General features: G+C 50.1%; 1 protein-coding gene across 1 annotated transcript in view; it reads left to right on the top strand.

Annotated features, from left to right (window-relative positions):
* Window positions 1-26,062, top strand: part of ABCF3 (ATP binding cassette subfamily F member 3) — a 69,553-nt gene that overhangs the window by 5,081 nt on the left and 38,410 nt on the right. The window contains exons 2-12 of the mRNA XM_015426894.1: window positions 334-481; window positions 2,883-2,962; window positions 5,753-5,805; window positions 11,287-11,384; window positions 16,550-16,672; window positions 17,660-17,926; window positions 18,015-18,095; window positions 19,950-20,009; window positions 20,246-20,302; window positions 21,231-21,253; window positions 25,566-25,621. Coding sequence (XP_015282380.1) covers window positions 334-481; window positions 2,883-2,962; window positions 5,753-5,805; window positions 11,287-11,384; window positions 16,550-16,672; window positions 17,660-17,926; window positions 18,015-18,095; window positions 19,950-20,009; window positions 20,246-20,302; window positions 21,231-21,253; window positions 25,566-25,621 — 1,046 coding nt within the window. The remainder of the gene's footprint in view (window positions 1-333; window positions 482-2,882; window positions 2,963-5,752; window positions 5,806-11,286; window positions 11,385-16,549; window positions 16,673-17,659; window positions 17,927-18,014; window positions 18,096-19,949; window positions 20,010-20,245; window positions 20,303-21,230; window positions 21,254-25,565; window positions 25,622-26,062) is intronic.

The following is a 26,062-nucleotide window of genomic DNA, read 5'->3' as shown; positions in this document are numbered from 1 at the left end:
TGAAGTTTGCTCAACTTCATGTTCATTTCATCTATGACACTGTCTAACCATCTCATCCTTTGCCGTCCCCTTCTTCTTCGACCTTCCATCTTTTCCAGCATCAGGGTCTTCTCCAGTGAGTGCTCCCTTCTCATTGGGTGGCCAAAGTATTTGAGCTTCAGTTTCATTATCTGGCCTTCCAGGGAACAGTCAGGGTTGATGTTTTAAATACAGTCCGCCCCGTCTTCTCACGGCATCTAAGCTAACCCAGGAACCTTTGCATCGGGACTCTGTTCAGAGTTTTGTGGAAGTCAAGAGCTCGTCCGTCATACGCGAATGATCTCTCTCTGACAGGTGTCCTCCATAGCGGCAGCTCAGACTTCGAATCAGTAGACGATCTGTTCGAAGCCGTCGGGGAGCTCCTGCAGGATGTGTCTAGAGACTCCAAAGACGACGAGGACATCCGCGCCATCTGCCAGCAGATGTACAACACCCTTCACCTGTAAGTTTCCTTTGACCGATACCGGAAAATTAAAATGTCAACTATTGTATGGCATTTTGTGTGGTCTAGCCAGGAGATCCTAGGATTGTCTGGCAGCCTGAAGCTCTAGCTCTCTCTTTTTTTTTAGCATTATGCAGCAAGTTAGGCTTATGGGGAGGGCTGGGAGAGCTGTGACTGACCCAGGGTCACCCAGCTTGGCTTCAAGTGAGGGAGGGCGGAATCAAATTGATACCAGAATAAGGGAGGAAGCATGAAGTGCAAATTGAAAGGGGCTATGAAAAGGGCCACAGGGAATTGAACCCAGGAATGGGTAAAGGGGCTTGCTGGAGTGAATTTCAGAGGGTAGCCATATTGGTCTGCAGTGGAACAGCTGGATTCGAGTCCAGTAGCCCCTTAGTAGCACCACATTCGTTAATGGTTTGAAGTTGGGAGTAAACAGTGAAGGGGGTAAGTTTGCGAATGATACTGAGTCGTTCAGGGCAGTGAGGACCAGGGAGGATTGTGAGGCACTCCAGAGGGATCTGTCGAGGCTGGGCGAGTGGGCGTCAACGTGGCAAATGGGGTTCAACGTGGGGAAGTGCAAAGTGACGCACATCGGAGACAAAAATCCCAACTGTAAATACACATTGATGAGGTCTGAATTGGCGGAGACCAAGAGAGAGATCTTGGAGTCGTAGTAGATAACTCACTGAAGATGTTGACTCAGTATGTGAATGCCGTAAAAAAGGCCAACGCTATGCTGGGGGTTATTAGGAAGGGGATTGAAAACAAATCAGCCAGTATTATAATGCCCCTGTATACATCATAGAATAATATAATAGCATCATAGAATGTAGAGTTGGAAGGGACCTTGCAGGTCATCTAGTCCAACCCCCTGCACTCTGCAGGAGCATAGCCAAAAGATAGCCCTACAACATACTCGAAAGGAACTATTTACCGCACAGCCAGTGGGTATTTAAATCAGTTAATTAAATTTAAACTGTTCCTGATAATGTTTAATGAATTGTTTTAATTAATCTAATGTATGGTTTTATTGTTGGATGACATGTTGTGAGCCGCCCTGAGCCCACTTGCAGGGTACGGCAGGATTAAAAAAATACCAAAAATAAAATAAGTAAATTTTTTCCCTTTCGCACAATACAAGGGCTTGTGAGCACTCAGTGGAACTCGAGATGTGAAGGCCCGGGAAAAAACCGGAAAAATTCGGGGAAAAACTGTTTTTTTCCCGTTTTTTTCCTGAAGCTTTTTTGTTTTTCTCCAAAAAATTGGAAAAATTGAAAAAAGAAAAGAAAAAAAATTGATTATGGAACGTTTCATTTTAACATGATGAATAAGACAAGGTGTTCAAATATTTTCCAAATCATTTCTAAAATATATATATATGGTATCAGATTGATTTAATTTCTCTGCACTGCGGACAAGCAAGTCCTAGGTTACAAACTGAACTCTCCAATGCAAGAACAAGATGCATTTCTTCCTTTAGGAGGTGCTATTGTCAGAAGAAAATAAAAAGGTTTCAGTTTTGTTTTTGCATGTGGGTGGGTATTCTGTTTGTAATAACTGTTTGGATACACTAGTTTTAATATGCTAGTTGTGATGATTTCATGCCAAGTAAAAATGTCCATAGTCATATTTTATGTTCCTAAAGTAACAGAATGACTTTCAATCTAGAAAAGAAAAAAGAAATGCTAATGTAGCATTTTTTTCCATTTTTCCAAAAATTTCTGTTTTCCCCCAGAAAAAAACGGGAAAAAACCTGGGTTTTTCCCGAGCTTCAAAATTTTCGGAAATTTTTCATCTCTAGATGTAACTAATGAGCGGTAGGCTTAGAACAGATCAAAGGAGGTACTTCCTCACCCAAAGAGTAATTAACTTGTAGGATTCGCTGCTGCAGGAAGTGGTGGCGGCTACAAGCATAGACAGCTTCAAGAGGGGACTGGGTAAACATATGGAGCAGAGGTCCATCAGTGGCTGTTACGTGGGAGGGGTGCTGCATTGTACCTCTGCATCCTGAGTTCCTTCTTTGCAACACCCTTCCCACCTCCTGACCTAGGATGTAAGGGCTCAGGGATCTCCATCCCGACTTGTGCCTGCCGAAGGGAGCTTTGCTGCTCGAAAGCTCACACCCCAGCAAATCTTGTTGGTCCCTAAGGCGCTCCTGGACTCGAATCCTTGGAGTGAGAGACTGCACAGATTTTTTTTAGACAGGCAGAACTGCACGACGCCAGTGGCCCTGCGCTTTGACGCTCTGCCTTTGCAATTCCCTTGGAGGCAGAATCCCGGGCCGAACGACCCCATAGCCCTGACGAAGAAAGGCTCCACCACTATGGGAGAGGAACCTCTAGTACACGGGGATGAAAACAGCGAGACCTCTTCTAATACATTCCATTTTGTCCGGCAGGGACACCGAGAACTTGCAGGGAGACCGGCAGGTGCTCCTGGATACTCCAATCCAGCTTTCGAAGATCACAGATAATTACGGTGAGTAGTGCCTCTTGGCAGAGCAGGCGGTTATGACTTTGGTGGCTAGGCTTTGTGGACCTTGGAGGGCACCACCGCTCCAGCCCAGAACAGCAACAGTGGGATGTGAGGACCAGTAAACACACACGAAGCTGCCTTATTGGTCTGTCAGGGTCAGCGGGGTCTGCTCTGGCTCACAGCCATTCTGAAGAAGAAGAAGAAGAACTCGTGGGCACTCAATGAAATTGCTGAGCGCTCGGGTTAGAATGGATAAAAGGAAGTCCTTCTTCACCCAGAGAGTGATTAACACATGGAATTCACTGCCACAGGAAGTGGTGGCAGCTACAAGCATGGGCGGCTTCAAAAGGGAATTAGATAAGCATATGGAGCAGAGGTCCATCAGTGGCTATTAGCCACAAGGGATAGATAGGGGCTCTGGGGCAAGTGATGCTCTGTCTTCTTGGTGCTTGGGGGGGGGTCAACAGTGGGAGGGCTTCTGGAGTTCTGGCCCCACTGGTGGACCTCCTGATGGCACCTGGTCTTTTTGGCCACTGTGTGACACAGAGTGTTGGACTGGATGGGCCTTTGGCCTGATCCAACATTGGCTTCTCTTATGTTCTTAAGAAGACATTGGATTTATACCCCGCCCTTCACTTGGAGTCTCAGAGCGGCTTACAAACTCCTTTCCCTTTCTCTCCCCACAACAGACACCCTGTGAGGTAGGTGGCGCTGAGAGAACTCTGACACAAACTGCTCTTTCAGGAACAGCTGTGCCAGAGCTTGTAATTGACCCAAGGTCACATCAGCAGGTGCAAGTGGAGGAGTGGGGAATCAAACCCGGTTCTCCCAGATTAAAGTCCGTACACTTAACCTCTACACCAAACTGGCTCTCAGGTTAAGGCGTTTCACATCACCTACTACTTGATCCTTTCAGCTGGGGAAGCTGGGGTTTGAACCGGAGACCTTCTGCAATTCAAGTAGAGGCTCTTCACTGAGCCATGGCCCCTCCCCTTTGGAAAGCCACCGGAGCTAGTGGCTGTCACCATGAACCTGGGACCTTCTGCCTGCCAGGCAGGTGTTCTGCCTACTTGGCCTGGCAGAAGCTGTCCAGAGTCTCAGGTTAAGATCTTTGGCATCGCCTACTACCTGATCCTTTTCACTGGAGATGCCAGGGATTGAACCTGGGGCCTTCTGCCTGCCAGGCAGGTGTTCTGCCACTGAGCCACAGCCCCTACTTGGCCTGGAAGAAGCTCTCCAGAGTCTCAGGTTAAGGTCTTTTGCATCACCTACTGCCCAGTCCTTTTCACTGGAGATGCCAGGGATTGAACCTGGGACCTCCTGCATGCCAGGCAGATGTTCTGCCGCTGAGCCACAGCCCCTATTTGGCCTGGCAGAAGCTCTCCGACGTCTCAAGTTAAGGTCTTTGTCATCACCTACTATCCGATCCTTTTCTCTGGAGATGCCGGGGATCGAACACAGGACTGTCTGCATGCAAAGCTGGTACTCTACAACTGAGCCCCAACCCCAGCAATACACTGCAATGTAGTGAACCGTTGACCAATACGTTGCTTCCAACGCCATGTTGGAGCATGTGGTTCATTGGGTGACTTAGGCAAGGCCCTGCTTCATTAGCCATGTATTCTAATCTGCGCTCCTTGAAGGAGGGAAAGAAGAAGAGAAGATATTGGATTTATATCCCGCCCTTCACTACCCAAAGGAGTCTCAGAGCGGTTTACGATCCCTTTCCCTCCCCCTCCCCACAGCAGACACCCTGTGAGGTAGGTGGAGCTGAGAGAGCCCTCTCGAGAACTGTCCTTGAGAGAACAGCTCTGAAAGAACTTGTAACTGACCCAAGGTCACACCAGCAGGTGCATGTGGAGGTGTGGGGAATCAAACCCGGTTCTCCCAGATTAACCACTACACCAAACCGAATACAGATCCAGTGAGGAAATGCAGTTCTCCCTGTGCCACCCCTCTCCCGGCACGACTTCAGATATTTCATTCCCTGTCTGCCTTCAGTTTTGTCCATAAAATGGGCATGGAAGCTTGCGGCTGGTGTAAAGTGAGTGCTGACCACCAAAATATTTTACCCGCCTTTCTGTGGTACAACCTTATTCTTGTGGACGGACTATTTTAAGGTCTGCCGTGCTATCGTTTCTTAACGTTGGTGAGAATACACAGAATGATGCTGGATACTTTTTTTGGAGGGTGTGCGTGTGGAAATTTGTTGCATATTTTAACTTCGATCACTGATCCGTGCTGGGCACCAATTAATCGAGAAGGGCTTTCTCTTTGGTTGTATATACTCAGTGTGATGCTTTTTCCCAGTCCAGGAGAACCGGGGGTGGGGGGAGGTCTATGTTGGTCACTGGCAGGGCTATTTTAGGGCAGGAACGCACAGGAACGGAGTTCCGGCTGGCTCCGGAGTTGGCCACGCTCATTAGCATAATTGGCCACACCCAACAGCAGAAACTCATTAGGATTGGCTACATTTGGGGTGTGTGGCCTAACATGCAAAGGGTTCCTGCTACAAAAAAAGCCCTGGGTTTTGACAACAAACAAGGTGAACAGAATAAGACGCAAAAGGTGGGTGTGGCTGGATGACCACACTTCTGGTAACATGGGGGTATGGCCCAATGTGCTAATGAGCTGCGCTGTCAGGGGTGTGGCCTAATATGCTAATGAGTTTCTGCTGTTGCGTGTGGCCTGTTATGCTAATGAGTTCCTGCTGGGCTTTTTCTACAAAAAAAGCCCTGGTCACTGGGGCTCCCCGCACAGCTACGCATTCACTTCCTGTCTTGCCGATTGCAGATTCCGGTTTGGACCTGCTCCCGGGGCTGTGGCTGAAGAGAGATCAGACCTCAGTAAGTGCTCCAGAGCTGGAGGGTCCCGTTACACTTGCCTCTAAACGTCTCACCGCCTTTCCGGAGTAACGAGCACCGCGCCAGCTTCCTCTCTCTTTCCTTTCTGCCGCGGGTTATGCCACTGCCTTGAACCAAAAGGAAAGGCAGGGTAAAGGTAAAGGTTCCCTTGCTTGAAAGCCAGTCGAGTCCGACTCTAGGGTTGCGGTGCTCATCTTCGTTTCGAAGCCGAAGAGCCAGCGCTGTCCGAAGACGTTTCCATGGTCATGTGGCTGGCATGACTAAACACCAAGGCGCACGGAACGCTGTTCCCTTCCCACCGAAGTGGTACCTATTTATCTACTTGCAAGTTCTTGCTTTCGAACTGCCAGGTTGGCAGGAGCTGGAACCAGAGACGGGAGCTCACTCCGTCATGCGGCACACTCAGGTCTCGAACTGCTGAACTACTGACCTTTCACAGCCTGCAGTTCAGCGTCTTAACCACTTGAGCCATAGAAATGCTTTAATAAATACGTAACATCCTTTGACTCTTGCTGCTGCGGTAGCTGAATCTCAGCTGTGCGCCAGGGTTCTCCTCTGACACACGATGCAGTTATGTTGGTGGTGTTGCTGCACCTGTCAGACTTGGAAGGGATCGAGTAGTAATCATGCACACACACACACACACACATATGCCTCTTACTCTTTCCCCCACCCTATCCTGCTCAGCGCATGCCTTCCACCTAGGGTTACCATGTACCTACCACGAATCGGCGGGGGACACATAGTTCTTGGCGGGAACATTCCCGCGGGGGAAACACACGCGCTGCACTATGCTGTCGTCCAGACGTGACGTAGACATGTAGCCAGGTAACGCTCTAGCAATGGGGCTGAAAACTCGATGGTGCCATCGAGTTTTCAGCCCCATTGCCAGAGCGTCGCCCGGCCATGTGCCCAGCGTGCTGACGTCGCGTCTGGGCAACAGCATAGTGCGACACGGGTGTGTTACAGGCAGGGATGTTCCGGCGGGGAAGCATGTGTCCCCCGTCGATTCGCGGTAGGTACTTGGTAACCCTGATTCCACCCCAGAATGCCCTGTTGTCCGATGGAAGCGGGAATAGCCGAACTGTGCCAGTGGAGCAAACGGCTCCCGATAACTTAAGCGAGTATCTCCTCTGTACACATGAGCCTGCCTTATATTGAATCAGCCCTCTGGTCAACCAAGGTCAGTATTGTCCACTCAAGACTGGTGTTGACCATTGGGGCTTAAGGGGAACTCTGTGGTGCAAATCACCCCAACCTGTGCCAAGCACCAACTCTTCAAGAGTGATCGGTTCTTGGGGGTCTGTCGGGCAACTGGACCTTATCCCTTCCTTGGCATAACAGAGGGCCCTCTCTGAGAGCATAACAAGATTTATTGAATGCGAAGTGAACCAATTACCTAAGGACAGTGCTACAACCAAGAACAGCAACCTTGTTCAGAGCATTTTCCTGTCATGCCCAGAGGGCACCCGCCCCCCCGAGCCCACTCACATTCCTGAGATTTCACTGCACGATTTAGAACCATAGAGTTGGAGGGGGGGTCTCTAGAGGTCATCTAGTCCAACCCCCTGCTCTATGCAGGATCAGCCTAAAGCATCCCTGAGCAGTGTTCGTCCAGCCACTGTTTGAAGACTGCCAGTGAAGGAGGGAGCTCACCACCTCTCTAGGCAGCTGATCCCACTGGTGAACTACGTGTCCCGTGCAAAAAAAGTAGAACAAAGTTTGAGTCCAGTGGTACCTTTAAGACCAACAAAGTTTAATTCTGGGTATAGGTTTTTGTGTGCATGTACACTTCTTCAGATACATTGGAACAAAACGTCCTCAGCCATTACATATAGATGGCAGGGGCGAGTTAGTTGCCAGGAGTGCTAAGTAGAGTCAAGACGCATGAGTAACCTGGCAATAAGAATAGCTGAGATTGGATTAAAGCAGTGGGTAAGACCTGTGAATGGCAGCAAATTAGCATACAAATACAAAAGTGAACAAACAGGCGTGAGAACGAAGTTTGATCCAGTGACACCTCCAAGACCAACAAAGTTCAATTTTGGGTATAAGCGAGAACTGAGAGACTTCGCATGTGTAGATGCACACTTCTTCAGATACACTCAGAGGTCATTTTGGGGGGATCGCGGGGAATCACCGTTCCCCCGGGTGAGGTACGGGGGGCGGGGCACATGACGAAGCCCCGCCCCCTGCTTCCGGCCGCCCCGCTTCTGGCCCTCATTCAGCCAGGAGGAGGCAGGAGAAGAGGGAGGGTAAGTTGCTTCCTCCCCGCCTCTCCCCACCCCTGCCTGCCTGGGGCCAGGGAGGGCCGCGGGGCTTCCTTGCACTCCCGCAGGCCTTGCAGGTCCACCGCCGGGCCCCTCATAGGGCTCGGCAGTGGAGCTGCAAGGCCGGCGGCGGCAACTGGGACCGTTGGGGGTGGGGTGTGTGGCCTTAGGACACACTTCCGGTGATGTCAGGGGGTGTGGCCTTATGACACACTTCCGCAGGGGGTGTGGCCTTATGACACACTGATGTCAGGGGGTGTGGCATATGCTAATGAGTTCCCCTAGCTCTTTTTCTACGAAACGACCCCTGGTTCTGGGTATAAGCGAGAACTGAGAGACTTCGCATGTGTAGGTGCACACTTCTTCAGATACACTGAAACAGATTTCCTCAAGCATTACATATAGGGAGGGAGGGTGGGGTTAGTTGCCCGGAAGGGCTAATTATAGTCAAGATGCATAAGTAACTGAGCAATGAGTACAGCTAAGACTGGAAGAACAAAGTTAGTAAGATCTGTGAATAGCAGCAAATTAGCATACAGACAATAAAAGAGTTAACAACCGATGTGAGAACTTAACTCTTCAATCTATCTGAAGAAGTGTGCATGCACTCGAAAGCTTCTACCCACAATTAAACTTTGTTGTTCTTAAAGGTGCCCCTGGACCCAAACTTTGTTCTGCTGCTTCAGACCAACACGGCTACCCACCTGCAGTGTTCCCTCTAAGCCGAGTTAGCTTGAGCCAGCTCACAGTTTTTTAGCCTCTGGCTCACACATTTTTGCCTTCACTCAGGAAGGATGGCTCCGGAGCAAACTAATTTATGCAGTAGCCACATGGCTCGCTCACAACTTTACTGACAGTAGCTCACAAAGTAGAATTTTTGCTCACAGGATTCCACAGCTTAGAGGGAGCATTGACCACCTGTCCAAAAAAAGTTCTTTTTTTTTTTTTTTTGGTAAAAGAATTTTTTATTTTCATGGAAATAACCTCTTACAGTTAAAAAAAACCCACTATTATCATTCTTAAAGCAATACCTATATTCCCATATCCCCCCTCCCTCCTGGTGGCTTCCCGCAATGTTTCCCCCTTTGACCCTCCAGTACATCTTAAGATAACATCAATTAGTCTCAATATTGTTCTAAACATAGTAAATTGTGCTTCACATCCCAGTTTTTTTCTAGGTAAAGTTTAAAGTCATTCCATTCTTCAAAAAAGTCAAGATCTTCCCTGTTATTCAGTTTCTTCGTAATTTTGTCCATCTCTGCCATGACCAGAATTTTTCGTATCCATTCTTCTATTTCTGGTGTTCTTTCTTGTTTCCAACACTGTGCATTACTTTTTTTCCTTCATAAGAGAGAAAGATCAGCATTGCACATCTTTTGTTCTTTTTTAATTTTTTAGTACTGAGCAAATTGATTGAGTTCCTTCTTCATCCTTGACCTCCATGACTAGGCTGAGGGGCTTGGGAATGTTCATTCTGGAGAAGAGGAGGTCGAAGGGGGACATGATTGCTCTCTCTTTTTTTTTTGGTAAAAGAATTTTTTATTTTCATGGAAATAACCTCTTACAGTTAAAAAAAACCCACTATTATCATTCTTAAAGCAATACCTATATTCCCATATCCCCCCTCCCTCCTGGTGGCTTCCCGCAATGTTTCCCCCTTTGACCCTCCAGTACATCTTAAGATAACATCAATTAGTCTCAATATTGTTCTAAACATAGTAAATTGTGCTTCACATCCCAGTTTTTTTCTAGGTAAAGTTTAAAGTCATTCCATTCTTCAAAAAAGTCAAGATCTTCCCTGTTATTCAGTTTCTTCGTAATTTTGTCCATCTCTGCCATGACCAGAATTTTTCGTATCCATTCTTCTATTTCTGGTGTTCTTTCTTGTTTCCAACACTGTGCATACACCATTCTTGCAGTCGTGATCATATACTATAACATAGTCTTTTTAGTTACATTCAGCTCTTCCATTCTAAGTCCTAAGAGCAGAATTTCTGGTGCTTTTTTAAAGGAACATTTCAAAAAATTTCCAAAAAAAGTTCTTACTATCCAGCCAGTACTTCTCTGCCCGTAATTTAACCCCATTATTGTGAGTCCTATCCTCCACAGAAACTTAAAGACAGTAATCATGTCCTCTTTAAGCCCCCTCTTCTCCAGATTGAACGCCCTCAATTCCCTCAGCCTTTCCTTGTAGGGCTTGGTCTCCAGGCTGACCCAAAGAGAGCTCAGAGAAAGTAGGGTAAAGGAGCAAATATGGTTGTGAACCAAAGATGGCTCAGTGCTCTAACACAGTTCAGAAATAGGGATGGGCACGAACCTAAAAAACCCAGTTCGGACACAAACCTAAAAAACCCTGAACTGAGCCAAAAGGTGCCCACCCAAACTGAGCCAGTCTGACGAGTTCAGTTCCCCCTTTCTACCGGCTGCAGTTCGTCACAGCCGGGAGAAAGGGGGGAGATCGCTCAGGATTGCTGCCGGCCATTTAACCCATCCATTTTACCTCCCCCTGCTTCTAAGCCGGGGGGGGGGGGGAACCAATGGTATAATGGCTCGCGGCCATTTAAACCTAACAGCTGATGAGCGGATCTGCCCTGCTGTTAGGTTTAAATGACCACAAGCCATTTCACCAGTCGGTTTCGCTTCCCCCCGCTTCAAAGTGGCCCAATTTTTTTTTCTGCTGAATTTTGGCTCATGAGCCAGTTCGTGCCCATCCCTGTTCAGAAATCCCAAGCTGGACTCATTGCTAACACCCCAGGATCTCAGGCTGAGGTCTTGCACGTCACCTCCTGCCTGGTCCTTTTAACTGGAGATGCCGGGGATTGAACCTGGGACCTTCTGCATGCAGGGCAGAGGCTCTTCCACTGAGCCACGGCCTCTCTTTACACCTCTCCAGGGTCTCAGGCGTAGGTCTTTCCCATCACCTCCTGCCTGGTCCTTTTAACTGGAGATGCTGGGGATTGAACCTACGACCTTCTGCATGCCAGGCAGAGGCTCTTCCACTGAGCCACGGACCCTCTTTACAGCTCTCCAGGGTCTCAGGCTGAGGTCTTTCACATCACCCTCTTACCTGACCCTTCAAACTAGAGATGCCAGGGATTGAACCTGGGACCTTCCACATGCCGAGCCGCTGCTCTGCCACTGAGCCACAGCCTCGCCCCTGGCTCTAGCCTGACCTTTCTCTTCTGCCCCACAGATGGTGAACACCAAGAAGCTGGAGAAGGCAGAGGCCCGCCTAAAAGCCAAGCAGAACAAGAAGCAGGAGCGAGATTCTGGGAAGTCCTGCAACCCGTTGTGAGTGAAAGGCCCATCAAGTGTCAATGATTCCTGCTTCTTATAGTCAGAGGGTGGGGGCGGTGCACATGCTTCCTGCTGGCCATGAGGAACCTCCAGTTCTGCGAACAGAACGCTTTAGCCATCGTTTGCAGGAGTGTAGTTACCGGACTTAGATTATCCTGCCTTGGATGATAGGTTTGCTGGCACCATAAGAACATAAGAGAAGCCAATGTTGGATCAGGCCAATGGCCCATCTAGTCCAACACTCTGTCACACAGTGGCCAAAAATACCAGGTGCCATCAGGAGGTCCAGTAGTGGGGCAGGACACCAGAAGCCCTCCCACGGTTGTCCCCCACCAGGCACCAAGGATACAGAGCATCCCTTGCCCCAGATATAAGAACATAAGAGAAGCCATGTTGGATCAGGCCCATCCAGTCCAACATTCTGTCACACAGTGGCCAAAAATACCAGGTGCCATCAGGAGGTCCAGCAGTGGGGCCAGGACACCAGAAGCCCTCCCACGGTTGTCCCCCACCAGGCACCAAGGATACAGAGCATCCCTTGCCCCAGATACAAGAACATAAGAGAAGCCAGTGTTGGATCAGGCCAATGGCCCATCTACTCCAACACTCTGTCACACAGTGGCCAAAAATACCAGGTGCCATCAGGAGGTCCAGCAGTGGGGCCAGGACACCAGAAGCCCTCCCACGGTTGTCCCCCACCAGGAACCAAGGATACAGAGCATCCCTTGCCCCAGATTTAAGAACATAACAGAAGCCATGTTGGATCAGGGCAATGGCCCATCCAGTCCAACATTCTGTCACACAGTGGCCAAAAATACTAGGTGCCATCAGGAGGTCCAGCAGTGGGGCCAGGACACTAGAAGCCCTCCCACTGTTGCCCCCCCCCCAACCACCAAGAATACAGAGCATCATTTGCCCCAGAGTCCCTATCTAGACCTTGTGGATAATAGCCACTGATGGACTTCTGCTCCATATGTTCATCCAATTCCTTCTTGAAGCCGTCCATGCTTGTAGCTGCCACCACCTCATGTGGCAGTGATTTCCATGTGTTAATCACTCTTTGGGTGAACAAGGGATTGGTAGACCGTGTGGAGGGACTGCAGACCCAGTGGTCGTGCCCTGGAGAGAGACACGGTTTGGGCAGGGAAGATCTGGCACAGATGCCGTGGTGGCAGTACACCCGTCAGCAAACCATAAAAAGAGACATTTATTCTGTGGTCCTTTTTCACACCAAACCCCTGGGCAAGCTCTCATTGTCTGGAACAGGTACTTCTCTTGGGGTGGGGAGGGGATCGGCAATCTGCTTTCATCTGAAACCTGGAGCCAATGTAGTGTAGTGGTTAAAGTGCCAGACTGGGATTTGGGAGTCTTGGGTTCGAATCCCCGTTCTGCCTTGGAAGGCTGCTGGGGAACCGTGGGCCAGCCGCACACTCTGAGCGTGACCTCCCTCGCGTGGCTGTTAGTGGGGATAAAATGGAGAATGACGTGAGCTGCTTTGGGTCCCCATTGGGGAGAAAGGTGGGGTTTAAAGGAAGTAAATCCCAGCAGCACAAAGTTCAAGTCCAGCGGCACCTTTCAATCCAACAAAGATTTATTCAGCGTGCCTGCACACGGAAGCTCATACCTTGAATAAAACTTTGTTGGTCTTAAAGGTGCCACTAATGTTCCCTCTAAGTTGAGTGAGTGTGAGCCAGCTCACGGTTTTTTAGCCTCCGGCTCACACATTTCTGTCTTAGCTCAGGAAGGGAGGGCTCCAGAGCAAACTAATTTATGCAGTGGCCCAATCGCTCGCTCACAACTTTAATGCCAATGGTTCACCAAGCAGGATTTTTGCTCACCAGACTCAAACTTCATTCTGCTGCTTCAGACCAACACAACTGCTCACCTAAATCTCAGTACCAGCAGTTCTTAATGGCAAGGGCTGCTTCTTCACACATGCATGCTCATGGCTTGGTGATCGCATAGTCAGGTGAAGAACAAGAAGAGAAGGGATTGGATTTATACCCCGCCCTTCACTGCCCAAGGGAGTCTCAGAGCGGCTTACAAACTCCTTTTCCCTTCCCCACCCCACAACAGACACCCTGTGAGCAGTGTTCCCTCTAAGCTGAGTTAGTGTGAGCTAGCTCACAGTTTTTTAGCCTCCAGCTCACACATTTTTGTCTTAGCTCAGGAAGGATGGCTCCAGGGCAAAGTAATTTATGCAGTAGCCAAATCGCTCGCTCACAACTTTAATGCCAGTAGCTCAGAAAGTGGAATTTTTGCACACAAGGCTCCACAGCTTAGAGGGAACGTTGCCTGTGAGGTAGGTGGGGCCGAAAGAGCTCTGACAGAAACTGCTCTTTTTCGAGCACAGCTCTTATAAGAACTGCGGCTTGCCCAAGGTCATCCAGCAGGTGCAAGTGGAGAATTGGAGAATCAAACACGGTTCTCCCAGATTAGAGTCCACGCACTTACATTTGTGAACAGACCATCACAGACTCAATTTTCATACCCTCTCAGTCCCACTGTTTCTCAGTGGGATCTGTTGGCTTGCACAAACACAATCTCACATAGGCGATGAGAAACCAAGTGATCCACATGTGTGTTCAAAGTGGCCTTAAGTGTGCAAAATACGAACGTGCCATTTACAGGAGGAGAATCTGAGTCTTGTTCCGTGGCCAAAATATCCTGCCCAGATAAAAGTGTTTCTTGTTCTCTAAGGCCCAGACACAACTGAAGCCATATTTAGCACCTCAATAAAAGCCCTTTCTTGCTTCAACCCCCTCTGTCCCCTCTGAGAGCCAGTTTGGCGTAGTGGTTAGGAGCGCGGACTCTAATCTGGGAGAACCGGGTTTGATTCCCCCACTCCTCCACATGCAGCTGCTGGAGTGACCTTGAGTCAGTCACAAGTTCTCTCAGAGCTGTTCTCTCAAGGGCCATTCTCAAAAGAGCTCTCTCAGCCCCACCGACCTCACGGGGTGTCTGTTGTGGGGAGGGGAAGCAAAAGGAGATTGTAAGCCGCTCTGAGACTCCTTCGGGTAGTGAAGGGCGGGGTATAAATCCAATCTCTTCTTCTCCTCCTCCGCGTCACGTTACTTACCAAATGGTCCTGAATACAAAAATATGATCCCCAGAATCATTGGACTTTGGAGGATCCTTTTCCGGGACAGCTGCTTGCCTGCCCTGTTCATTCATCCGCATTCCTGTCGAGGATTATTTATTTGCCTCCGGTCCTGCCTTTCCGTTAGTAAGCCCAAAATGGCCAACCAATCAAAGTTCAACAAACAAATTGCACTTAGTCAGCACAATAGATAATCGAGAGCTGTCTCCTCTGCCTGCTGATAGAGATGAATTGCTTGATTGGCCACCCACGGGAATCCTTGGTTCCTCTTATCGGAAGTGGATGATGTTGGTAATGACTGCGGCAGAGATGGCAAGTGGAGGTTGACTGTGGGCCTTTTTCAGCCTGGTAATAGGCTGTAAATATCATGCTAAGTCATAAAGAAAGAGGCTGACTTCTAGATACGGCCGTGGCCAGTGTTCCCTTTAAGCTGAGTGAGTGTGAGCTAGCTCACAGTTTCTTAGCCTCTGGCTCACACATTTTTATCTCATCTCAGGAAAGACGGCTCCAGAGCAAACTGATTGATGCAGAAGCCGACTCGCTCGCTCACAGCTTTAAGGCCAGCCGCTCACAAAGTAGAATTTTTGCTCACAAGACTCCACAGCTTAGAGGGAACACTGGCCGTGATTACTGTTCTTGGCCCCTACCTTGAGATTGACTACTTTTTCCCGCAATCTATCACTGGGTAGGAGCTGCAGTGGCTCAAGTGGTTAAGACGCTGAACTGCAGGCTGTGGAAGGTCAGTAGTTCAGCAGTTTGAGACCCGAGTGTGCCGCATGACAGAGTGAGCTCCCATCTCTAGTTCCAGCTCCTGCCAACCTAGCAGTTCGAAAGCAAGAAATTGCAAGTAGATAAATAGGTACCACTTCGGTGGGAAAGTGACAGCGTTCCGTGCGCCTTGGTGTTTAGTCATGCCGGCCACATGACCACGGAAACGTCTTCGGACAGCGCTGGCTCTTTGGCTTTGAAACGGAGATGAGCACCGCAACCCTAGAGTCTGACTCGACTGGCTTTTGAGCAAGGGAATTTACCTTTTTTTATCACCGGGTAGTCCCAAAGCACATTGCCGTTCCTCCTCGCTGGTATCCACTAGCAATGCTTGGCCTTTGCCTTCCAGTCATTATGAGCATTTTCTGCATGAATTGGGCCTGCCGGACTTGGGATCAGCGTCCCCTCTAAGCTGAGTGAGTGTGAGCCAGCTCACAGTTTTTTAGCCTCCAGCTCACAGATTTTTTTTGTCTTCGCTCAGGAAGGACGGCTCCAGAGCACACTAATTGATGCAGGAGCCAGATCGCTCGCCCACAAGATTCCGCAGCTTAGAGGGAGCATTGCTTGGGATGTGTTTCTTTCTACCACTGGGAAGTAATAGAAACCCCTACTTAAAGTGATCCCAGAAATACAATGTTAAAGTAGTGAAAAAGTTATTTCTGACAGCTGCTTGTCGCTGAGATGGGGACTTGCACCTGGGCAGTGTGGCTTCAGGCGGGAGGTGAAAGGCTGACCTCATTGAATGCTTTTCCATACAAACACATTCCCTGCATGTAGAAAGCCAGCATTGTAGTTTTTTTGGAAAGAGCTGCAGCCCAATCATAGGGTTCCCATCCCTTTATCAAGGAATCCTGGGAGATTTTTTTGGGGGGGGCAGTGCCTGGAGTGGGTGGAGTTTGCAAGAGGGCGGGGTAGAGATGTCAAAAATAAATAAATAAACTAAATACATTTCTGGGTGATGCTGAGAATTTCTTCTGACCTCTATGGTAAAGACCATAGAGACTGGGGAAATTCCTAGAACATCATCGTCAATACCAGTTCCCCCCCTTCCCCCCCCCTTTCAGTGCCTCAAATTATTGCAGGTGGGGGATTGCCCACTGCTAGCGGGCAAACAGCAAGCCTACCTGGTCATGCACGTCCTAAAATATTACGTTTACCACCTCACTGAGAACTAGACCTAATTTAAACATTACTTTGCACTGGGAAGCTGCGTTACTCTGTGGCTCGAGGAAGGTGCTTTTGCTTCCTTCTGCATTAATGGCCTCCTCTTTTTTGCCCCCCTGGGTGGCAGAGTGCTTGAGGAGGCATCCGCCAGCCAAGCTGCCAGCAAGAAGGAGACCCGCCTGGAAACCTCGGGCAAGAACAAGTCCTACGATGTCCGCATTGAGAACTTTGACGTGTCCTTCGGTGAGCGGTGAGTCCTTTGCGGGCCAGTGGAGGGGGGGGGAGACTTGTGGGCAGGAGCGTCCGGGAGAAGCGGTTGGAAGTCTATTGGGCCCACGTGGCGTGGTTGACGGGTTTTGTTCCAGGGGCAGTTGGGTCCACATGGGAAGGAGGGTCCCAGGGCTGCAATCGGCTCTTAGCCCTCCTGCTGCTTGTGAGCGGGATTAAAAAGCGGAGAAGAGGCTTTTTAGGCAAGCTGTTCCTTGGTAGCTGAGCCGTAAATCGACCCACAAGATGTCTTCGGGCACATGGCTTCAGCAAGACTCCTGGCCAGTATCGTGGGCTTCTCCGCAGTTGATTTTTAGGCAAACATGAGAAGAACCCTGCTGGATCAGACCGGTGGCCCATCTAGCCCAGCATCCTGTCTCACACAGTGGCCAACCAGTTCCTCTGGAGGGCCAGCAACAGGGCAGAGAGGCTGAGGCCTTCCCCCCGATGTTGCCTCCTGGCTCTGGGATTCAGAGGATTAGTGCCTCTGAATGTGGAGGCTCCCCTCAGTCACCGTGGCTAGTAGCCACTGATAGACCTCTCCTCCAAGAATCTGTCTAATTCCCCTTTAAGGCTGTCTATGTCCATGGTCATCAGGACATCCTCTGGTAGCAAATTCCACATTTCAATCCCTTGCTGTTTAGAGAAGTATTTCCTTTTGTCTGCCCTTCACTTACTGCCCAACATGTACAAGGATGCTTTCTCCAGAGCCAGATGGGTCCACATGGGTCCATCTAGCTCAGCGCTGTCTGCTCTGACCAGCAGTGGCTCTCCGGGGTCCCGAATACAGCAAGATCTTTCTCTAACTGCTGCAGATCCCAAGGAGAGAACCCGGGACCTTCTGCACGCCAAGCGGGTGCTCGCCCGCCAAACCACAGGCTCTTTCCCCAGGAGACCTCATAGCAAGGTGGGAGGGCGGCATATCTTTCAGGCCAGGTTGGTAGCCGAGACCCCCGTTCTCTCGTTTCAGCGTCCTCCTCACGGGCGCGGAGCTGAACCTGGCCTACGGCCGGCGGTACGGGCTGGTGGGCCGGAACGGGCTGGGCAAGACCACCTTGCTGAAGATGATCGCCAGCCGCAACCTGCGGATCCCCTCGCACATCAGCATCCTCCACGTGGAGCAGGAAGTGGCGGGTGACGACACGCCAGCCCTGCAGAGCGTGCTGGAGTGCGACACCACCCGGGAAAGCCTGCTGAAGGAAGAGAAGGCGCTGACGGCCCAGGTCAACTCCGGAAGGTAAGACTTTGGTCCCCGGGCATCCAATGCGGAGCCGACCCCCCTTGCCAACAGCCTGCTGCCATGCTGTTCTTGTGTCCCGTTTCAGGGGAGACGGCACCGAAGGCTCCCGGCTGTCCGAAATCTATGCCCGACTGGAGGAGATTGAGGCAGACAAGGCCCCTGCAAGGTGAGATGAGGCTTCCTTCGGTAGGGACAGGTGAACCGACTGAGCCTCCCGGGCCCCAAGGATGCCAAACTCGCTATTACCAGGGCCTTTTCAGTGGCAGCTCTATACTGGTGGAATGAGTTCCCGGAAGAGATCAGGGCCCTGCAGGATCTTCTACAGTTCCGCAGGGCCCGCAAGACGGAGCTCTTCCACCAGGCTTTCAACTAAGGAACTGCCTGCACGACTACCACCAACAATCGTGGCTTTAGATCCTGGCCCTAGTTTTTGATATTTGGCCTTTGCCACCATGTGATTTAGGGAGAGCACCGCGCGGGGAAACTGTCTATTTGTATGCATTCTTTTGCACGCCACGTCAAGTAATGTATGTATGAATTACCGCCGGCACTTTAGGATTTTATGATTTTATTTGCATCGGTATTGTTATTGTATTTGAACTGCTTTAAATGAATTTATGTGAATTTTATTTATGTGAAACAGACACCCTGGGAGGTAGGTGGGGCTGAGAGAGCTCTTTCGAGGACTCCCCTTGAGAGAACAGCTCTGAGAGAACTCGAGATTGACCCAAGGTCGCACTGGGAGCTGCATGTGGAGGAGTGGGGGAATCAAACCCGGTTCTCCCAGATTAGAGTCCACACTCCTAACCACTACACGAAACTGAGGTTATACACAGCTCTAACGGTGTATCTCCAGCCTTTCAAGCAGAAGCTCTGTTTAACAGAATGCCTTTTTAAATTAACATACTGTCGTACAGTATTTTTCCCCGTGCACCGAGCTTACCTTGAGTCACCCAGCGAAGATCCTTGTGTGGTGGTGATAGCTGCCGCCAAAGCAGCCTTCCCCCCCTCCCAATTTGTAGAGCCAATCAGATCCCCAGTGACAGCTCTGTGGCCCTGCCCACTTTCTAAGGCCACTCCGCAGGCACCAGGGAAAGGTGTTGGCGGGCACCACGTTGGGGACCCCAAGCTATGATTTTCAGAAGCAGGGGAGAGACATGCCAGGTCAAGTTCCTTTAAAACGTCTTCTTAAGTTATGCAGCCTGTAATGATTCCTTGTTTGAGTGTGTGTGTGTGTGTCTCTTTAAAAGTTTGGTTGCATGGCTGTGGTAGGTAGACTAGAGTGGTTGAGAGATGCAAGTGTGATATGATTGGTGGTTGACAGAGAGGGGGAGGGGTTTTAGAAGTGAATCTGGGTGGATGCGTAGGTGTGTCCGTCAGGAGTTGGGGGAATCAGTTAGAAGTTGACAGTTGATGTTGCGGGGTCAGAAAGAGAAAGAGAGCTGAGAGCTGAGTGTAAAGGATAAGCTAAAGGAAAGTTTGATTGAAGAAAAGTTATAGGAAAGTCTGAGTGTCATAACAAACTGGAGTGAAACAGTGAACATATATGGCATTGAGATAAACAGTTGTTACAACCTTGCAAAGAAAAGATCCCTGTCAGAGAGGGATAAAATTCTGTATGATACCAAATCAGTTGTTCATCATTTACATATTCCTAGTTACATTTTAACCACCCACTTATGTAGTACTTATTTCAACAAATCCTCTTCCATCCAAGTTTATACCAGCTCTGAATGGAATACTTCCCAGGACCACGGTCTACAAAATTAGTAAGAGCAACAGAAAAAGCATAAAGGTTTGGAAATCCTTAAAAATTCCTTGGTGGCAGCAGAAAATACCCGGTTAAACAAAATAAAGAGCACTTTTAAAGGGAAACTAGTTCTTCCCTATAAGGAGGGCTTCACACAGCCGTATTCAGAACAGCCTCTGTCCAGTGCATTATCGGGCAAGACCTGCTACGTCTTTCTTCCAGCGTGCCCTCCGTTCGCTGATCTCCCCTCTCCTTCCCTCCCTTCTGCAGAGCGTCTGTCATTCTGGCTGGCCTGGGGTTCAGCGCAAAGATGCAGCAGCAGACAACCAAGTAGGTGGCTTCCTCCTACCTTAGGCCGAACCTTTCCAGCTGTGATCGAGGCGGGCGGGGGATGCTTCCCAGCCGAGAAGAAACTGGGACTCTTCTCCCTTGTACATTACCTTGTGGAACAACTGGGATGGCAGACCTTCCACCATAAGGTCGCCTGCCGTACCTGTAGGCTCACTGGGGTGCACTTGACGTGGGGGGGTATCTGATGCCACCCATGTATGTTCCTTTCTCCCCAGAGAGTTCTCAGGAGGCTGGAGAATGAGGCTGGCTTTAGCGCGTGCCCTTTTTGCCAGGTACGTCTTGTTGATTTTGCCACATCGCGGTTGTATCCAGAAATTACATTGACGTGCAGTAAAATATGTGTGTAAGGAAGGGTCGTGGAGGGTGTTTATTTCCGATTTACATAATTTTAATTGCTTGAGTTACTGAATTTGGCATTTCTTAACCACCAGATTCTAGAACTTCCGGAGATAAAACTACGTAAATGCTTAGCTGAGGTGGGAATTGCCAAGAGAGGTCACTTTTTGAACCTCCCAGCAAAATTGGCTGATATTGGATGGGGTGGCAGTCAGCGTCCTCTTTGGGAAGGAGTCAAAATTAGGCCCACAGCCAGGATTTTGTGGCTTGTGGGCAATTTTTTTTCTGGTGGGGTGAAGTTATCAGTGCAGAAAGAGAAGCCATTTAGCCAATAGAAAGTTGTAACCAGGATAGATCTCTAAACTATAAGCTGTCAACCACTTTACATGACTGTTTTCAGCTGCTGCAAGTTAATCTCTTCTGCCAGCCGAAGCCACAGTTCTGAGAACAAGCCGGCAGGTGGGGGTGATGACTTCTATAGTCAAAAAAGCTAACACTTAGGCAGAAAAACTCTCTTAAAGGAGACCAGATTTTTGACACAGAGTTAGAAGGGATCCTAGAGGTCACCTACTCCAACCCCCTTGCTCAGTGCGGGAATTAGTCAACTACAGCACCCCACTCTGCTTAAAGGAGCGGCATGCCTTTTCAGAATGTTAAAATGATTGAAAAAAGTAGAAATTCTTGTGGGGCTGTGCCTTTAAAAAGCCCCACCGTAGCTGTGGGCCTGGTCTAAATATTGCCCTGTCTCTTGACTCACAAGAGCCACCGTACGAGCTTTTCTAGCAGACTTCATCCTGAGGCTCCACATTAATGCTCTCTTTTCCTCTCCTCCACCCCTCCTCCGGCCGGCTGCAACATCATCAGGCCTGACCTCTTACTGCTTGATGGTAAGTCTTTCCGGGTCGCATGTCAGGAGGGAGGGAGGGAGGGGCCAGAGCGATAGCCCACAGGCTCATTTCCGAGGGTTCTCCAACTCAGATTTGGAAGACAGGGAGCATGCTGGTGGTTTGCACTCCCCTTCTCTCCCATGTAAATTCCCTGCCAGAATTTGCTGCAGTGTCTGAACTGAGCGAGCCACATTTGGAATGTCCGTCGCCATGACAATTTCTGGTCAGGGCGTTCTAGGAACGAAGAATGGAATCTGCACCGAGCAGGGGAGAAAGACACCCCATCAGCGTGTTCCTGATCCTCTAAAGCCTGGCAGGGGGGGTCTGAACTGAGACAGTCAAGAATGCTTGACTCCTTGGTTCAGTTTGTACATGATTGTGCACCGTTGCAAATTAGCATCCCTGGTATGCCCCTTAAGAGTACCATTGAAAGCGGGCAGGGGTTATCCGGCTTGTATGAGCTCTACGGTCTATTAATGCACATATATGATTTACTGTGTTCTTCGGGGCTTTGTGGAATACATATTCAACTTGTGGTTAAGGTCCACGTACGCCGTGTGCGAGCATGCATCTGGAAGTCTAGATAAACAGAATCCTTCTTCACCCAAAGAGTAATGAACAGGTGTAATTCACTGCTACAAGAAGTGGTGGTGGTGGCAGCTACAACCATTGGCAGCTTCAAGAGGGGACTGGATAAACATATGGAGCAGAGGTCCACCAGTGGCTATTAGCCACCAGGTATAGATGGAACACTCTGTCTGGGGCAAGGGATGCACTGTAGTCTTGGCGCTTGAGGAGCAACAGTGGGAGGGCTTCTGGATTTCTGGCCCTGCTGGTGGACTCCCTGCTGACACCTGGGTTTTTGGCCACTATGTGAGACGGAGTGTCATACTGGATGGGCCACTGGCCTGATCCAACACGGCTTCTCCTATGTTCTTATCTCAGAATACTGGGAGCAGCAAGTCCGTCCTGGAGCAGAGGTCCATCAGTGGCTCTTAGCCACATGGTATAGATAGGGACTCTGGGGCAAGTGATGCTCTGTCTTCTTGGTGCTTGGGGGGTTCAACAGTCGGAGGGCTTCTAATGTCCTGGCCCCACTGGTGGACCTCCTGATGGCACCTGGTCTTTTTGGCCACTGTGTGGCACAGAGCTTTGGACTGGATGGGCCATTGTTCTGATCCAACATGGCTTCTCTTATGTTCTTATGTCTGGGGCAAGTGATGCTCTGTATTCTTGCTGCTTGGGGGGCAAGAGTGGGAGGGCTTCTGGAGTTCTGGCCCCGCTGGTGGACCTCCTGATGGCCCCTGGGTTTTGGCCACTGTGTGGCACAGAGCATTGGACTGGATGGGCCATTTTCCTGATCCAACATGGCTTCTCTTATGTTCTTATGTCTGGGGCAGCGATGCTCTGTATTTCTTGGCGCTTGAGTAGCAACAGTGGGAGGGCTTCTGGGGTTCTGGCCCCACTGGTGGACCTCCTGATGGCACCTGGTCTTTTTGGCCACTGTGTGACACAGAGTGTTGGACTGGATGGGCCTTTGGCCTGATCCAACATTGGCGTCTCTTATGTTCTTATGACTCACTGAAGAAGCCCCAGAATCTGACGTGGATGCCTCTGTCTAGGAAATGAGCATAGCATAATCCATTTAGGTTACGCCTTATCCACCCATCAGCCCCAGACGGATCAAATTGCGCCAGTGGTCCAGACTTTCCTGAGCAGGTGCTCGCTGAGTTGCAGGCGTGTGACATTAGGGTCCCCCACCCACCTCGATCACAGCTGCAAAGGCTCATCATAAGGTAGGGGAAGCCAGAATTATGATCTCTGGCATTTCGGGACCAGGGTCTTGGGCAGCAGTCCCAAAGAGGTGAGGATAGGAAGTGTGAACTAAGCACCGGGAGGTGTTCCAAAGCGAGGAGCAAACCCAAGGGTCAGAGTCGAGGAGGAAGCCCCTTCTTCGCTGTGACCTCATCTCGCCGGCCTGCTGCTTTCCCCAGAAATGCGTCCAAAGAGCGATAGGGGCCATGACCACCCACCTCGATCACAGCTGCAAAGGCTCATCATAAGGTAGGGGAAGCCAGAATTATGATCTCTGGAATTTCGGGACCAGGGTCTTGCGCATCAGTCCCAAAGAGGTGAGGATAGGAGATGTGAACTAAGCACCAGGAGGTGTTCCAAAGCGAGGAACAAAACCCAAGGGTCAGAGTCGAGGAGGAAGCCCCTTCTTCGCTGTGACCTCATCTCGCCAGCCTGCTGCTTTCCCCAGAAATGCATCCAAAGAGCGATAGGGGCCATGACCCCCGTACTGTCTGCGAACCAGGTCCTTCCGAAGAGCATCAGAAAATGTTAACTCTGCAGGTGCACTGTTACCTGACTGGGTTTGAAGACCACTGATCTGTGCAATCCGCTGGTCGGTAAATTCATAGAATCGTAGGGTTGGAAGGGACCTAGAGGGTCATCTAGTCCAACCCCATGCACAATGCAGGAAATTTACAAATACCTCCCCCCCGCACCCCCAGTGACCCCTGTTCCATGCCCGGAAGATGTCAAAAAAGCTTCCAGGATCCCCGGTCAAACTGGCCTGGAGGAAAATGGCTTCCTGACCCCAAAGTGGCGATCGGCATTTCCCTGGGCGTGTAAGGAAGGGCCACGAGAACTAAGCACTGAGGCGGCCCTTCCTGCCCTCCCTCTCATGATCTGCCTCGGTTCACAGAATCCGCATTGCTGTCAGATGGATATCTAGCCTCTGTTTGAACCCCTCCGAAGGAGGAGAGCCTACCACCTCCCGAGGAAGCCTGTTCCACTGAGGAGCTGCTCGCACTGTCAGAAAGTTCTTCCTAATGTTTAGCCGAAAACTCTTCTGATTTAATTTCCACCCGTTGGTTCAACCAATTCCCTTGGTCAGCCCTAGTAACATCTACTGTGTTAGATGCAGAGACTTTGGGCTGGATCCACACGGAACGTCTCGATGGCAGAATGGCATTTCCCTGCTTCCCGCTGCAGCCCGCTGATCTCCATGAAAGGCTACTCCTGGGGAAGAGGGGACCCCCCCCCCCGAGGAATGACATGAGGAGGGTGTGCAGCAGGAAGGGGGAAATTGCCAGTTGAGTCTGGAGCCAACCTTCCCTCCCCCCCGTTCGATATTCAGCTTCGAAACTTACAGGTGGCCTTGCACACGTTGGTTGAGCCTACGTGTTGATTTTCTACTCCCATCTACCTGGCAGTCTAGCCTGAGTTCATTGCGGTGAAATTCCACACTGGCCCCGAGTACAGCAATCAGCAAGGCCTGAAATGCAAGCATCCCCATCCATCAGGTTTTCAATTCATTGGTCCGTCTAGCCCAGTGCAGCCTATTAAACCCAGCAGCGGCTCTCCGAGATGTCAGCCGGAGGGTTTCCCAAGTTCCTGCCACTTGAGTTCCTTTAAATGGAGGGTCATGTGGGTTTGAACCCAGGATCTGCGCATGCATCCCATACACTTTACGATCCCCACTGCCGCATGTCCCCCCACTCGTCTTCCATGTTTTTAATTGTCATCTTTCCTTAACTAGTGCAGAATGCTGCAGCTAGGCTGTTGATGGGCCTCTCTAGGCGAGACCACATCCAGCCGGTGCTGCAAGCGCTGCACTGGCTGCCGATAGCATACCGGATTCGCTTCAAAGTGCTGGTTCTTACCTTTAAAGCCCTGAATGGCCAAGGTCCGGCTTACCTAAGGGACAGCCTCCTCCCGTATGTTCCCTCAAGAGCACTACGATCGGGAAGTCTCCACCTCCTGGAAGTTCCAGGCCCCCGAGACGTTAAGTTTGCCCAAACTAAGACCAGGGCGTTTTCGATGGCGGCTCCTACCTGGTGGAACAAACTCCCGGTGGAGATCCGGGCCCTGCGGGACCTTATACAGTTCCGCAGGGCCGGCCCGACGGAGCTCTTCTGCCAGGCCTTTGAGTAGGAGCCGCCGCCGCCACTATTCCACCACTGTGATACGATCCTACCATCTACCCCTATTACTGGGGGGGGGTGGATTTCGCCTGGCGGAGATGGGGAAAATACCATTCCTGGTGCCCACGCCATATAATACCGCTGGCTGTCAATGTGGGATACTGCACATCTTGGGGATTTTATATAGATTACATAGAACATTAGAGCACCAAATTTTTATTATGTATGTAATATTGTTTTACTGTATTTTATCGTTTTAATCCGGCATTGCCGCTTGTTAGCCGCCATGAGTCGCTTGGGTATAAATCCCAAAATAAATAAATAAATAAACATAACTACTGAATCCCTTGCCCAAAAACGTCCGTTGTGTTCATTTCCAGAGCCGACCAACATGCTGGACGTGAAGGCGATCATCTGGCTGGAGAACTATCTGCAGGTCTGTGCAGCGGTGGAAAGCAAAAAAAAAAAAAAACTTCCAAGCTCATAGGAGGGTTCCCCCCTCCGATTCCAGCCCAATTTAATGTGTGGGTTTTGTCCTTTAAAGCCCTACGTGGCGTCAGAGTCCCGCAGCAATCAGTTCTCAACAATGTTCCTTCAGAAGGTTCAAGTTTATTGAGTACAATAAAGGTAGGTCATCTGTGCATGCATACAGTCAGGGGTCATTTCCTGCAGGAGCACACCTCCGGCAGTAAAGAGCCCAGGGGGCGGGCACATGCAACAAGCCCCACCCCCTGCTCCCAGCAGCCCTCAGTCAGAGTAAGAAGCAGACAGGTAAGTTGCAGAGACACCGCCCCCCGGTCCAAAACAGTCCAGTGGCACCTTTAAGACCAAGTTTTATTCAGGTACAAGCTCTCCCTCCTCTGCGAGGACAGATCTG

The sequence above is a fragment of the Gekko japonicus genome, unplaced genomic scaffold, assembly GCF_001447785.1.
Source record: "Gekko japonicus isolate JY-2015 unplaced genomic scaffold, Gekko_japonicus_V1.1 scaffold238, whole genome shotgun sequence".
In the NCBI taxonomy this organism is placed as follows: Eukaryota; Metazoa; Chordata; class Lepidosauria; order Squamata; family Gekkonidae; genus Gekko; species Gekko japonicus.
This window is presented reverse-complemented; position numbering and strand designations above follow the sequence as displayed.